The sequence below is a fragment of the Embiotoca jacksoni genome, unplaced genomic scaffold (assembly GCF_022577435.1).
Source record: "Embiotoca jacksoni isolate LCO1_2020_lvr unplaced genomic scaffold, fEmbJac1.0.p SCAF_18, whole genome shotgun sequence".
Classification (NCBI taxonomy): domain Eukaryota; kingdom Metazoa; phylum Chordata; class Actinopteri; family Embiotocidae; genus Embiotoca; species Embiotoca jacksoni.
The window spans coordinates 1376944-1393282 of record NW_027185318.1 but is presented as its reverse complement, the minus strand read 5'-3'; the positions used below and the strand labels follow the sequence as shown (position 1 = coordinate 1393282).

General features: G+C 43.8%; 1 protein-coding gene across 4 annotated transcripts in view; it reads right to left on the bottom strand.

The window, feature by feature from the left end:
- The window catches only part of arhgef10 (Rho guanine nucleotide exchange factor (GEF) 10), a 43249-nt gene extending 27437 nt beyond the window's left edge, over positions 1 to 15812 (bottom strand). For 2 of the 4 annotated variants that reach the window (XM_069151925.1, XM_069151926.1), the window contains exons 1-13: positions 15659 to 15812; positions 9736 to 9845; positions 6058 to 6465; positions 4620 to 4937; positions 3606 to 3642; positions 3287 to 3375; positions 2925 to 2981; positions 2448 to 2635; positions 1768 to 1884; positions 928 to 1039; positions 597 to 709; positions 414 to 491; positions 156 to 335 (exon numbers count right to left, since the gene is read on the bottom strand). In XM_069151925.1, the coding sequence (XP_069008026.1) occupies positions 156 to 335; positions 414 to 491; positions 597 to 709; positions 928 to 1039; positions 1768 to 1884; positions 2448 to 2635; positions 2925 to 2981; positions 3287 to 3375; positions 3606 to 3642; positions 4620 to 4937; positions 6058 to 6465; positions 9736 to 9772 (1734 nt within the window). In that variant the 5' untranslated portion in view covers positions 9773 to 9845; positions 15659 to 15812. The remainder of the gene's footprint in view (positions 1 to 155; positions 336 to 413; positions 492 to 596; positions 710 to 927; positions 1040 to 1767; positions 1885 to 2447; positions 2636 to 2924; positions 2982 to 3286; positions 3376 to 3605; positions 3643 to 4619; positions 4938 to 6057; positions 6466 to 9735; positions 9846 to 15658) is intronic. The other 2 variants (XM_069151927.1, XM_069151928.1) reach the window with 1 other exon arrangement.
- Positions 15813 to 16339: the final 527 nt, after the last annotated feature.

Genomic DNA, 16339 nt, shown 5'->3' with positions numbered 1-16339 from the left:
AAGAACAAAAATCCAACCGTGCTGCCTGCAATCATCATAAATGCATGAAGTGTCAAATGGATGTGAGCAGTTCAGGGTTCCCACACCTAAAACATGTTATGTTCAATATATTGGTGCAGTTCTGAAAAGTCTTTAAAACGACAGCGTCTGCTTACCGACGCCACAAAGACATCCCCGATCATCTCCAGGCCGTCCCACTCAGCCACACGGCTCGCCAGGGCGATCTGGAACAGGAAGTGGCACTGCAGGATCTCTCGCACACGATAGAAGGTCATCTTCAGTTTCCTGTCACTCAGCAGCCTCGGTTCAATCTGCGATAGCGGCTTCTCATATTGCTGGTGAAGCAGACGATATGACCTGAATTAATACTTCAAAACCAATTTGTCAATCGCTGCAGCTGCATTTTTGCATACCTCTAATATCTTCTTGAGTGCATCAAGATAGTTCTTCTCACTCTCCAATATAGACCCCAAAATACATCTTCTCACAAGCTGGAGGGGGAAAATATCAAACCACAGGACTTCAGGCATTTGGCATTATTTGCTTTAACGGTTAATTCAAAGAGTTAAACATCAACTGGGATTAAAGTTCATTACCTGTTGCTGTGAAAGAGCCTCTGGTGCTGGACACAGAACTGGCTCAACATTGAAACAGTCCACCTCGATGAAGAGTTCTGACTCCTCTTCCTCGTAACAGGCTGACTTTCTCTCTAAAAGATAAAGAAGAGAAAACAAGTCGCTCTGTAAAAATGATTGTGATTCAACAAATGGACAGAAAAATGGTATCTGACGAAACTACACGGCCATTAACTAAAATAGTGAAACTTTCCCATTAACATGGACTGAACATAAACTGAAGAAGGTGGAGTGTGTTCATCTGAACAGATTGATAATAACTGAAAGGCATGCTGTGTTAAGGATTACATACCGTGATAGAATGACTTTGTTTTGATGAAGGAGCGTCCCTTCTTCACTGCAGCTTTGGTTTTCTCCAGCCCATCTTTGGTCCCCTCCTTAGCTGCCTTCACCAGCTTTTGCATCTTTGATGAGACGAAATATACTGTTATCTACTCATACGTCTCAATAGCAACACAAATAAATTGTTTTCAGTCGTTAATTTCAATCCAAGGTGAAGTTTAGTTTACTTTGTCTAAACCTATGGCTAAGAAGCGACTGAACTGTTCTACACGGGACAGAAGCAGTGTTAGAGGGGATGAAGGTCAACAGCAGATCACAGGTGATACAGGACGACAGGAGAGCAGGGATGACCAAAGAATAACAGTAACTGGGACATCAGCTAAAAGTAAAATGGTGCTTCCATTCAAAATAACCTGTTTATCAATATCAAATTTCACAAACATTTTCTTTATTTTTCTATTTTTGATAAATATCTGCGCAGTATAGACGGTATGCCACACGTTCAACTAGTTTACAAACCATCGAATAAGAACTCTGTTGCTGTTGTCTCAGTTTACTGTAGAATAAACAAATCCTAGGTCAGAATACACCAGTCAGAGTTTTACAACCTCGGATGCATTAACAGGAATAATTAATGAGACGGGTCGATGCATGAGACAGGGAGGTAAATGAACCGTTCGCAAACCCATCACCAGCACCACCACCACAAGTCATTCACATCAGAGCAGGATGAAGGTACCGAGTCAGTGACAAGACACCCAGAGTGGAGTTAGCTGGTCCGAGAGTAAAAGGTTGGGATTACTTTATCTAGCACAGACAGGTGAGCTGAGGTGAGCCTCAGGTAGTTTACCTTCTGCTCGTGTTTCTGTTTTAGCTGCTGCAGCTCTACCGTTCCCACTGTATTTGCCATTAGATCTTTCATCTTTTTCTCATAGTGTTCTTTCAAGCGTGTCAGATCTTGAGAGAGCTAAACAAAAGCAAAGCAAGCGTTACTGGTTATGGTTTTGGAGTCCAAGCCAACTTGCTTTAGTTTGGATGTTTCTGGTATTTGACTTTTTTGACTTGTGTATCCTCCAAATCTGTCCTTTTATTTCGTATGAAACCGAAATAAACAGCTTTCTAAATATTGTGTGATTGGAACCATTTCGCCCACTTATTTCCAATGCATCATTCATTTCTGACTGTTTTTCCAAAAAGTAAGTTAAATTTGAATTCTTAAAACCACAAGCCAAAACATTACAGAGTGCAGCAATCGGACTATGAGCCCAAATAATCACTTTCAGGTCTTCAAAAAGGAAATGAGTCACATCAAATGCAAAAATGGAGTTTATGTCACTGTTAATTTGATCAACATATAATTTATGCTCCGGTCAAGACTAAGTCCAATCAGAGGATTTGTTTCAACCTAGAAATTCAAACTACCCCTTCAAACAGACTAAAAAAATAACTTCCTTTATGTACATTAAGCAGATATGAGAACCGTACAATATATTCACAGCTATTGGCTGGGAAGGTAAATGTTATACATACATGGGTCTTCGTCTGGGGTGGCTTTCCTCTCATGAAGGCGTGGGGCAGGCCGTTTTCAGGGTGACCTTCCCCGTCACTGGCCTCGTCATAGCTTTCAAACTCACTAGAGCTCCAGCCGTTGTCGAGGGAGCTGTTGCAGCCGCCCTCCTCACCGAGCTCAACGTCGTCATAGATCATCTCATCTGGATCTACGTTAATGGAAAGACGAGAACAGAATTTAGTCACTGAAGAAATATCCTGATACTGTATTAATGACATATCGCCCCACCCTTAATGACAAGCAAACATTCTTGAGTAACATATTTTGTTCAATAGAAAATCGAAATAAACAAGTTTTGGGTCTAAATAAATAGGTCAAATACAAGTTTTTGAAAAAGAAATTTGAGAAGACAAGAAGCGAAAGTGAGCGCCGCTGACAGGCGGGAAGATGAATACTGAATTTGTGAGATGACAGGACGAAAAAGAAAGTTCACAAACCTGTGTTGGAGTCAGAGTTCTCTCTGGGAACATCATCGTAAATCACCTCGTCGGGATCTGCAGCAGATAAGAAACATTCACGACAACAAATGGAGGGTTTCTCTCATAACTCGGCTGTGCACACAACAAGCAGGATGTAATGGAGTGGGGGTGTCTCAAAGAAAGGCACACACAAGGCTCCGCTTCCTCAAAACAACAGGGAAGGAAGTGTCTGGGAATTCATGTCAAAAGAAAAAAAAAAAAAAAGAAGAAGAAAAAGAAAGAGAAAAAAAGATAATAGCAGCCTGAAGGCATGCAGCGAGCAGGCAGAGGGACGAGAAGAGCAACGACAGCAGTGTTGTGGTGAGGAAAGCTTTCCTTACTCTCCATCCAGGCGGTGTTGGCAGGATCTGATGCCCATTTAGCCAAAGCATCCTCTTCTCTAATTGGTGGATACTCTTCACTGAAAACACTGAGAAACACACGAAAACAAACACATTTTAACCAAATATACCAAGAAATAGTTCTGTATTTTTCTATATTAACAGTTATATTGATTTTTATCACCACTGACATGAGTGGAGCAGTCATTTATAATATTGATATGTCAAATGCGGTAACTAAGTGTAGAGAAGAAGATATTACAATAAGTATACTCAATAACTGGTGTAGACATGCAGTGGTTGTGAACTACTGACTCACCTGTCCACACAGGAGCTGCCGGTCCCAACAACTGTCACTGAAGGATGACAGAGAAACCATAAACACAGACAGCCTAGAACGCTACACAGTTATACTTTTAGGTCCCACAGTTTTCATGATGTAAACACAAAAGCTCGTAATGTAAAATGGAATAATATTGCACACAATTATCAGGAGCGTGGAATGAATTCTGCAGTTGTAAAAGGCGTCTTTGAATAAACTCATCAGAAATAAACACACCGCATGTCTCGTAGCTCCAAAAGACTTCCCAAGTCCAAAATCTAGGAACTTTCTTCACGTGCCACCAGGTGTCACTGATGTTTCCATAAGCTACATATGATTAAATGAACATATTTCATTGTAAATGTGCTTCCATAAATATCACTTGGCATGTGTGTCCAATGTCAAATTCCTTCTGTAACATGTCATGAATAAAATGATAACTGTGACCAAATGTCCTTGCTATGTGCATCACACCCAAAAAAAACAAAACTAATAATGTTCCACATCTTCACACACACCTCAGTGACTTTTTAAAGTCTTTTACTAAAACCTCTGAATATTTCCATCTGGTGTGACCCCGCTCAGATAATTACAGAGCAATCAGGCAGCTCAGACTGCCAGGCCACAGGTCTGGATTCAGCTACGAACAGATTTCAGGGAAACCGGAAAATCCTCTCAGCCAACACAGATCTTTGGGGAGGGCTAAATTTAGTCCCAACTTCCTTGTGGCAAGGCTTTAGGAAAAACAAGAGAAAGAAGAAAGGGCAGAGGACAGAAGCAGCTGAGACGGCATGTCCGTGTCGAAGCTTTGTAGCTCCAGTGAGTGCAGTGAAACAGGAAAGAATTCTGCTGAAAAAATAAACAGAGCTTTTATGTCCAGAGAACCTTCAGTTGTTGTGAACATCTACAACTCCACCGAGATCTACCTCATTATTACTACATTCTTAATTTATGAATTATTTTTGTAGGTTTTTTTGAGTTTTTCCCCCCCATGGTGCAGGCTTTATTTACCATCTTCATCCATGGAGAGGTGTCGGATGATGACGGGCGTGGTGTAAGTTGGCCTGATGAGCGGCACACCCGATGGGGTCGCGTAGCCACATGGCACCGGCACCGAGTATCCTGACGTGATGCCAAAAGGGCTGTTGTGGACTTCCTGGTCTTCTCCCTCCCGTTCTTTGGGCTCCGTCGGTGAGGAAGTGGAAGAGGAGGGTCCGGGATGCTGTTCATGCTGCTGCAGCTGGAAAGGAGAGATGTCAATCACGGAGTAGGGGTTGACTTTGCCCTGGGAGGAGATCCTGGGGACGGCCGGTGGAGGATCATTGAGGCCTGGTGAGGAAACAGAGACTCGGTTAACTTGTACAACTCCAGATACGTTTAGAATCTGCACAAAGATCACAACAGTGGAAAAACACCACAACAGGCATAATGATACTGAATCACATTATAAAACATAAGATCATGTCTATAAATTTGATTAAAAATACTAATTTACGAGACAACTACAGATGTGGACACAGAGAGACTCGATGTTACAAAAGTTATTTTATAAATCTAAATTTCTTTGTTCTTATTCTCTAAAGAATTTTGTTAATCTTCAGTTGATGGTACGTACTTCATTTCCAACAATTAATGAAGCAGTTATAAACTTAACTGATCAATTAAAACGTGTTTTCCGAGGTTACATTGAAGGTCATTTTGTACTCACACCCATCGCTTGGCCCACAAAGAGGTTTTCATGTATTACAACCGAATCTGAAGTTATATTCCGCCTCCAAAATCTCTCTTATGAAAGGCAATAAAAAAAAAAAAATTGTCTTTGAAGGTCGAAACTAAACATGATATCAGTTGTAACGAAGATAAGCAGAGTGGGGACACTTCCAAAGCTGAATGAGCCTTTCTGCTTCGAGGACGACAGGACAGCAGAAAATATGTGACTGCAAATCAGGGAACCTGAGTGTTAGAAGACAATATATGATCCTCCCAATAACAGTGTTATGATTATGTATTCCTTATGAAGTCAAAAGCTAAAGACGAATGCAGTATGGATGAGTCTTCACCACAATAGTATAAACTGGAGTGGGTATAAGCAGAGCTGAACCCAACCTGCTGCAGCTGTCATGACTTTCCGTGATAAAAGCCAGGAACCAGGCAGCCCGAGATACAAGGTGTCATGAGAGAGACAGACCGCCCCACTTAAGGGCCTCACTTCAGCCTGAGCTGCTGGAGCTGGATTAGAGCCAGATGATGAAGACAGAACACGACATGGGAATGGGGAGAATTTTTTTATCACTGCCAAGAAACAAAAAGTATTATTTGTAGTTCGCCAGTTACGAAGCAGAACCGCAGCGTGAGGGACTCTCTGCCTTAAACAAAGGCTGAAATGGGCTCAAATACTCTCACTTGCCTGGAGCCGACAATAAAGAGTTAACAGTTTTGGGTTGCCAACCTGTCGTTCCAGGATCTATCTCTGTTTCATCATCAGGAGGAGGAGGAGGAGGAGGAGTCGGAGGTGGTTGTAAATCTTCCTCCCTGTCATCAGTCCCCCGAGCAGCAGATGTCCCGTCAGCTTCTGTCGTTGCTCCACCTGCTGAGGAGGATCTGCTCGTAGCAACTGTTGTGTCTGCTGATGATGGAGCTGTGTTGGATGCGGAGGAAGGTGCGGGGGGGTCCGGGATGGGAAGACGGCCCTCGGGGTGACTGGCTACAGCGTCCTGGCTTTGATCCTCGCCGATGGGGGCGAGAGCAGCTGGAGGTGCAGGTAACGGGTAATCGGCCTCGGGGATGTCGTCACAGCTGTCAAAGTCAAAGGCTTCACCCTCATCTTCATCTGCGAAAGGGACGCCGTCTGCCAACACTGGAGGAAAAAGGATTATATCACCGATCCACAGAATATGAAAGAAGACTTGGCTGGTCTGGTGAGAGTTCTGGTTATATTATATTAGGACCAAATTTAGTTATTTCATCCATGAACTGCACCTCAACTGGGTTTCCAATTATGTACATTATCAGAAAATACATTGATATCCTTTCCTACAATGTGAGAGACTCCACCCCGACCAGAATAAAGAATACTTCAGAGACGCTCTGGGTGGAAGTTTCAGTCCTCGGGCTGTAAAAACTAAAAGGACTGAGCCTCATACAGACTTATAATTAAGGGTGGGGTCTACGACAGAAGCACGTTTTCTTAAGACATTTTTACATCGAGGATCGGCACCTAAACAGCAAATCAGCTGCTTCGCTTTATAGCAAACACTAACTAGGGCAGACCTGCAAGATACAGTCAGCGTTCAAAGGCCTCACATCCACATCAGAGCAGTCACTTGGCAGCAGACAGGAAGGGAACAACAAATATATTTCCAGTTTCCACAAATCAGGCCAGCAGGAACGAGAGCTGTTACTCCCTTCAGTGAGTAGTGCAGCCTGAGTTTCTGCATTATATCTGATCTAATGAATCAGGTGCCGGCTGGAGTCAGTAAATTAAGAGTGAGTAAAAGGATGAGGAATGCTGAGACTAAAATTGTTTTGCTGTCTTAATGTTTTGGTCCTGAGATGTGTAAAATCAGTATTTAGAGTTTCATTCATTGAGAGAAAAAAAAAAAGACTTAAATATTCAAAAATATCAACCTGAATTAAATTTGGTTGAAAATATTCCGTAATAATTCAAACAGGTTTCACAAAACCTGAGTTGAACTCTTATTCACGACATTCAAGCTTTCAGGTCTTCTGAGTTTTGATGATCTTTAAAAAGAAAGTCAACCTTTTATCTGAAGCCTAAACTTCTCAGAGACATTCTGTCTTTGTCACAGTTGTTGTCCACAAATACTGCAGATTCTTCCTGAGCACTTTCATCAGTATTCACAGTTTTAACTTCCAGTCTGAAGTTTTATCTTAATCTCTCTCATTTCCTGAACAACAGTGTTCCTAAAGAAAACAGCAAATTCCACGTTTGCATAATTTCATTTCCAGTCAGGTGTCCCATCTGCCCGAATGGATTTTATGTCATGAAACGAGCTATAAACACGTGCCGTCAACTTGAAACTGGCTTCTGGCCTCCTTCTTTCCCCTCTTTTACTGATGTTCGTTCCTCAGCGTTGGACTGAAGATCTAAAGGTGCCTGGTTCCATCCTGGATTTGGGCTTTTTGACCTCTCCCGGACCCCCGCGGTGTTTAATCTCTGTAAACTCCTTTTGTCACTTTTCTATTATGCTTCATCTCCAACATCCTTGTTGCCCAACTTCCTAAACTCCGGCATTCTTTGGTCATTTCAACTTCAGCTTTTCAAGCAATTACCATAAAATGAACCACATTCACTGCTGGAACATGTGTTACAGCTGCAGGCGTGTGCGGTCCACTCGTACTGACCAGGGAAATCTAAACCCAAAGAAACCCCTGAAGCGACCTCGCTGACTTTGAAGCGCCTCCCAGCAACGCACACAGCTCTAAATCACCGCTGAGATTCCCGCAGGCTTCGACAGGTAATCGTTTAACCTCGTCAGTGGGAGAACCCGTCCGTGACTAATGTTCCAGGTCAACGCTGTGACCTCACGTCCGTCTGAAGCTGCAAGAAAAGAGCGCCGCAAAGAGCAAACCTGGAAACAGAGATGCTATCTGTGTTTTTCCATCTGCGTGATGAGGCATGCACAGCTGGCTAATAATCCATGGAATATCAGGACAGTCGGACGCATATTCACTCGCTAGAAAGTACCCCGATATGAACCCTGATCGCTCGCCGTGGTGTCAATGTGAATCACTTGCTTTGACTGGATTTAGCCACACAGCCAGCGGTCACAGCTGACCATTCAATAGTGCATCTGCAGCGATGGCTGGAGGAGGTCATTGATAGTTGATGTATGAGCATGCGTGCCTGCAGCTTAATTACAGGCTGCGCTGGTCGTTGACCTTCCAGTGAAAACCCACACGTGTAACAACACAAACACACAAACACTCATGTGACAATGCGGTCGCCTCTCGAGCCTTTTCTCATCCGCTCGTACGCGCAAATCTTAAACCGATATCTTCCCTTCGGAGGATTTCTCTCGGCCTTTTTAGTTTTGTAAGAATGTGAAGAACCCGATCGTGCGGAAATACACTCCAACATGCAAGTGTGACACGCAGTCGAGCGGAGGTACCCATTGTCAATTCATAATAACAATATGGATTCTGTTCTGAGGACCTATCTCCACCCGGCCAGCTCACATGAGTCACTGGGTTACGATCCACTCCTGCATCGCCGTGGCAACAAAGCAAGCGACTGGCCAGCTGGAGACGAAGCATTTCTCTGGCCTGTGTCGTCTCTTCCCGGAGGCTCTCTCTCTCTGTGTGTGTGTGTGTGTGTGTGTGTGTGTGTGTGTGTGTGTGTGTGTGTGTGTGTGTGTGTGTTTGTGTGTGTGTGTGTGTGTGTGTGTTTGTGTGTGTGTGTGTGTGTGTGTGTGCAGCAGTATTCAGCATAATACTGAGGCACATTGTCTGTCACAGTAGCGCAGCACATTTCACCCTCCTCACGCCCTCGTTCCTCGACCCACACACACTCCTCAGCGGAGGAAAGGAATCTGTATTGTTTACTCGTACGGCCGAAGCTTCAGCCGCCTTCTGGGAAATGATCAGAACATGAGATGACCTGCAGAAGCTGGCAGGTGATTCGACCGACATGACGCTGAAATCTCCCAAAACAAAAACCTAACACGCGTGAGAGAACGGTTACGTCACACAAAGTTGTCTGGATTTAAAGCGACGTTGCCTCATTTTGTTTAAGTGAAGTTTCTGTCTCACATTCTCCTATCGAGTCTGTTGGGACTTTAAAAGTCAATTGTGAACTGTATAAAGTTTCAACATCAGGTGAGCTGCATTTTAATATCGATATATGCGCCAACTATGAATTGATCAATTATTTGCTCTACAATAATCCAGAAACAACGTAATCAGCATTTCTTTAATTGACCTCTAACATTGACAGTCCAAATCCACTGATCAATTACGAGAACCATCAATTTGGTATTTTGTCTGCAACCTGTTAAAAGTCACGTACGGGGATCGAACCCGCGACCTTGGCGTTATTAACACCACGCTCTCGGTTCGAGGCAAACGTGCACATCAGATATGAATGACAGAGTTTTGTTGACTTTACTTTCAGGCGGCGGGGGAGGAAAGTCTTCCAGGTCCATGCTCGCTGCTCTTCTCCTGCACAAGCTCTTCAGACAGCAGCATCCAAGGGATCGACTACACCAACACACATTCCTGAAGGAAAAGGACAAATGTAAAAAAAACAAAAGCAAACGCAGTATTTCCAGATTCATTTAGGGAGGAAGTGTTGGTGGTTTCTGGCTCAGCGTGTGAAAGCTGTTCACTCCACAAACACACTTGTTATTCTGTGTTCATCAATGTGATCCCAGTCTGGTACCTTTTGTGTCAACATCAGAATCTGAACCAAAACTAATTCAAACAAACGGAGGAATGAATGAAAACAAAAAGAAGCTCCTCGGGACTGTTGACACGAGCACGCGTTTTAGAGCGCACGACGCGGGCGTATGCTAATCGCGGGCGTGTGTGATGTCACGGCTATAAACAGGCTTGGTTACCATTGTAATGGACAGATGGACAGATGGACAGATTGCACCCTGCAGAGACACCGACTACTTTCTCACAATAAACTGAATGTGCAGCGCGTTCACACGTGTGGATCCGACATCCAACAGAGACGAGACAACTGGCCGCAGCTAAAGCACCTCCACCGGGTCAGCGTGACATCTCGTCCTAACAGCAAGAACACATTTTAGCCCGGGGAAACACCGTCAGCATGCCGAGGCAGGACGGACCTTCGGACCTGCACAAGCACGAGAGACATCACATTCCTCCGCAACACAGGCGTTGTTTGCTGATGTTCAATTCACATCCAGAGGAGACAGCTTCTGTCAAATGGCTCTAAAAAAAACAAAACGTTTTGCAGGCCTCCTCAGCTTGCTAATATCTACAAGGGCAGACGACAGAGTCATGACATCATGCTGAAGCATAAAGCAGCCATTGTTGTGGTATGCATGTCCTATATTCTATTCAAACAACAGTCTACTTCTGACTCGCAAATCTACACCACAGTTGTGCAGCAAACAAACCAGATAACTCATTCTGGGTGTCAAAGCTTGTTTTGTCTCCAAATAATGTGAAATATTCTGCATCTTTGTCCTCCGTGCTATTCACATGGCACAAGGCCAGAACGGAGGATGTGGACATACAGTGTCTGCTGCCACCGACAGATAACACCAGCGCAGCCAGGTAGAGTTTACGTAGCCTGAGGAGATATTGGCCTTCACAATACAAAGGAATCCAAGCAGACCGACAGGAGCAGCTCCAGCATGATATATTACAACTAACAATGAAGCCATCTGTGTGTGTGTGTGTGTGTGTGTATATATACACACACACACACACACACACACACACACACACACACACACACGAGTATGCAACAGGTATCTAGATGAAACGCATGGTTGTAAATTGGCCGGCACATTTCTGATTTCTGGGTGAGAACCAGCAGCGTTCCCTGACAGGAGCTTCAAAGGGCCTTCAAATGCTTTGTTAGAGGTTTAGGACAGCAGGAAAAAGGAAGGAAGGAGCGAAGGATGGAACAAAGGAAGATGGAAAGAGAAGAACATTCAAGAGTGCTCTTTTTGACGCAGCGGCACAGAAGAGGAAAAGTACACCAGTAAAAACATCCCTTTTCTCGACTGACGCATTTTCTTACGTTCTTGCTGATTTGTAAGATGCATTAAATCAGCATGCTTCGAGATCAAGCTACAGATTCCTCTCATTCCTTTTCTCTCCTGTAATTACTAAGATTTTTGTCAACTTACTTGCTGTCGGAAGAAAACTAAACGCACCTTTCCACAAATTGCATATTGCAGCGCCGGTGGTGTGACTTCAATGTGGTGTGCACCAAACAAACACCCGCCTCACCCCACGAAGACTCACCAAAGCACTTCTTACATCTATACTACATGACTGTAAGGAGCAACAAAAGCAGGCAGCTTTTATGGAGCTTACAGGCCTTATTAAGAGGGGAAAAATATTCCCCCATAATGAATTTAAAATCTCTCTGCTAATCTGCTCAGTGTGTAATTGAAAGGTACTTTATTACCGAGAGCAATGATTGCGAGCAGAGCGGAAGACACCAGGGAGGTAAAATCATCCTCACAGCTGATGACAGACTCGGCTCAGCGTGTCGTTACATGCTGGGAAGGATGAAGTCGGATCTCATCTGGCTCGCTGATGTAATGCAGACAATTTGCTCCCCTAACAACCTCCTTAACAAACAGGTATGTAGCACACATAAGTCCGAGAGTGAGGAATTCTGGGAACTGTGAATTATATTCAGGCATGAAAAAAAAAAAAAAATCACATCTTGCTGTTGACAGAAAGGATGGTACTTAAAATGTTTTCCAGATTTCTTATGATGGTTTACTTTTTTATTTTTATGTTGACTTTTTAATTCTAAAATGGGCCGAAAGAATATCTTCATTCATTAATGGATGAATGACACATCCTCTAAATACTAAAAGAACCGAGGATGACGGAACAGATTTTCATTTGACAATTGGAAAGAAAAAAAAAAAAAAGCATTTTTTTTTTTTTTTTAAACCATAGATCTTTTTGGTGATTTCCCTCGTTTCAAACCCAACAACAACCTTTTATAAATGTTCCTGATCTGCCAAAAAAAAAAACCCCGAACCGTTTACATCAACCAGAGATCTGTCAAGAAATAATTGCGTGACGCCGGAGAACTATTCTACATCAAACCAGCGGGTTTGATCGTTTTCTGGAGCACTCTTGCTGACGAGTGGAATTCCACACACGAGCTGAACGTCGTAAACAAAAGGCTGGAGGAGAGCGAGGAGAGCGAGGAGAGACTCCTCTCGGCTCGGAGGGTCTTTCTTTGGCTTTGCGGCTCTCTGAGTGGATCTTTTGTTGGGCAGTACGTCCTCCTGCCCGGATTACAGTAATCAAGCCTCAGCTGAAAACAGAAGATCCCGGGCCAACAAAGAGTGGATGAACAGGCTCAACAAAGCACTGTAATGTATTTGTGGGGGGGTTCGGGGGAGGACAGGACAACGGCCTGCAGCATACTAAAAAGGAAAAGAGGAACCCCTCTCGAGCCGATACACAATCACAAGTCAAGTAATAACAATGCTAACGTTGTTTAAGTGAAGACTGTTTCACTATTATATCTTTACTGTTATTTGTGCCGATTCTCGTTCATCAGTTAAAAAAAGGTCAGAAACGATCCAGAAATCGAATCTCCATCCTTGACATGAGCGTCACACTGTTTGCTGCTGAGCTAACAAACTTCTCTTCCTTGTTGTGCAAACAACATGATGACAAAGTGATGTGAATCCATTTGTTATATGCCTGATGCCTCAATCTCAGCTCAAAGGCATTGGGGCTCATACAAGTTCAGCCTTGCAGCTTGAACAGTATACAGAATGTGGGCCAACCCACCTTGACAACACACCTCACACCTCACACCACCCTCCACCCTCCACCACCCACCACCTCAAACAGGGCGGGGAAACTTACAAGCAGGCGCCGGATAGACAACTTTGACATGTCAGAGTTTTAGCTCCTGCAAGTTGAATCTTTAGATTAGATCGGCAAAAGAGAAATTGGAATCATATGCAGACAGAAAATATCATGAGAAATCACACTGAAGCAAGCAGTCGTCCTCGTAATTACATCTCATGCTGTTCCTGTAGCAACAAAAGTCTCCTCATGCATGTCTCAGTGTTTACATGTTTTCCTGATCCCCCCAAAAACCTGAACAATAACCCAGAAGAGCTGCAGCCGAGTCTGGTTCTCCTCATCAGCTCCCGGTTACAATAAAATACACAACGGCTGCTGATAGCAGGGAGCAGACTTCAATAATCAGGCCCACGAGGCTGCAGGATTTAGATCTGATTTCAGGAGGTGTGATCTATTGGACACGCGGTCCACGCCGAGCATCCGTCACCATTATGATGCTGAACACATTACAGATTCTCTTTTGAATTAAAAAACGTTCTGACAAGGCCTTCAAAGCTTTGGAATCACCGGACGAAATGAAAGACTCGGGCTGCATAACATTTCAGACGTGGTGTCCATTGGAAAACAGAGGCAGCGCAGTCTTTGGCTGTCACTCCTTCCTGATCTCCACCCGCCCTGTGAGCCACACCAAAGCTTTCAGAGCCCAACATGTCACCAGAAGAACACTATTTAGTGTTCGGAGCAGTGAATCTACGCAGCTGCTCCAAACAGCTTTTGTCGACTGGCTGCATTTAAGCTCCGAGGGAATTTTAATATGAATAGAGCAACTCCATCAGATTACAATAAATGACCACAGGAAACTGCAACACTCTTCATCATCGCAGTACTTCACCCTGACGTCGACAGGGTGGAGACGGTGACTCCGAGCTTTACTCATCCTCCGTCAGCTAAGAATGTGGTTGACAGAGTCATCAATGGCTCACTTCAGAGAGCACGGCGCCAACACACAGGCCTCTCAATGAAGGGCTCGGGCCTCTCGTGAATGTGTGAACTATTGAGCCTCCAGTCCATCAAGTAACTGGGATGTTCTTGGGTTATTTCCTGCTCTAAATGTACTGGTGTTCCCAGCTGCCTGATTCCTCACATCCACCTGCAGGAGGCCGTTTCTGTCACAGCTGCTGCTGAACTATGTTGCTAATCCACATCTTATCTCCGCGGATCGTTGGCCGGGTGGTGGGTGGACAGCGACTCCATTACTGCCTTTCTAAAAATGCACGGTATGCTCCCCTGCTCCAACCACTGTGTACTCTGGCACCCCGAGCTCAGTCACGGTAAACAGGCATTTCCATGGAGAGTAACCGCCTCGTCACAATTACTTTAGAAATGAGCAAACCCTGATATTTCTCCGGCGGAACAACATCTGTGTTCACAGACTAGAACGATGTCAGAAGAGGAAACTGAAGTTTGGCAAAACATCACGTTTACATGTTGATAGGATGTTAAAACACGAACACATCTCAATCACATGGACATCAACAAAACATGCAGCAAACAGCAGCGTCACACATAAAGCTGCTGGAATAATGAGTGTGTGTGTGTGTGTGTGGGGGGGGGGGGGGTGTCCAGCATTAACATGTGCTGCCAGGCCACCCTGGTTATTTGCTAAACAAATTAGCAGTGGAGACCTTTGTGTACATGCATGTGAGTGTGACCCCTGAATGTTCACGGCTGAGTGAAGCTGACATTCAGGAAACTGGACAACAAGGAGATGAAAGTCTCTTTGTACCGAAACCATCTCAGCAAAGCTCCAGTTTCCTTCAGGGCTTTTTGCCCTACTGATGGAAACCGTTTCATTCAATGATGGTTTTTAATACCTGTTCAGAGCGACCTTCCAGCTGACTGAAGCTGTGCACTGCTTTCACTGAGGAATGCTACGCATGACTACTTGGATTTGGAGTTGCCTGCTGCTGCTGCTCGGGAAGACTTCCACTCAGGGCTTCACGCAACTGTCAAGTCTGCAGGAATTCAAACATTTTCTATGTACGTGTTTGTTTCATCAAGTTTAATCAGTTCTGAAACAGAAAATAAAGCGATGTTTGAAAATGATGAGGCGCTCAACACAAATCAAAGCGTTTCACGACAAACAGAAGCAGACGAGTTCCGGTGAAATATGTCTGTACATCTTTCCAGTCAGTATGTTAAACTGAGCAACGCAGGGAAGGTTCAGTTGAGACATCAGACCTTCTCACATCGCCTCGTTTCCACATTAAGACGCTTCCATGAAGGTAAATGTGCAGAAGCCCGGAGACTGTCCAGCAGGTATCTGACACGGTTGGTGAATGTGGTCCAAGGCGCCACGTTAGAGCCATCTGCCTCCAGCAGATCAACACTAAGTCCCTTTTAAACACACATCAAATATCAAACATGTATTTCTATCAAGTATTCCGTCTCACCTCAACGAACAGTTTGCAAAATAGATACGTGAAAAGATATTTCAAAACTTTGTTAAAAACTTTAGAAAAATGTCCTCAACTCACCATTTTATGACTTTTTCCCAGATTATTTACTTTATGTCTTCGCAATAAAACCGTGTAAGTGTTAAACCTGAAACATTTCAGACTCCGACTGCTTAAAACACATCAACAAATATCCACTTTTCGCCCTTCTTTAACTCCACTCTTCAATGCAAGCTGACTCCATACATGTAAAACCCTTCACCTCTCCTCGGGTGTTGATTGGCCGACGGCTGGACTGGGGCGAGCTGTGATTGGTTGTATCGAACGTCAATTAAGATTCCTGCCTCTTCTCCAGTAGGACAGATCGGACAGACGAGCTCCGGCGGCCCACGTGACGTGTGAGGCGGCTCTCTTTGGAACAGCTGTCCCGAGCTGATGTTGGACAGAAGTTACATCAAGTGTTTTATCCCTTAAAACTTCAATATATAAAACTCCGGATAACTTTGATTTGGGGAAATGTGTAAATTGTCTGACAACACATGTTTAAATGGTGTTAATGAACACGTTAAACAACAAACTTTGGCTTCCATTTGTTTGTTTTTGAGAAGAAAAAAGAGGGCACACTACAACAAACAGACGTGTATCATTTATTTAACTCTTTTAGATTAAGGATAAATTACAGGGTTAAATGTAAGGACTTACCAAAGTCATCATAATATATATAATATATATATATATAATATATATATATAATAGTCGTCC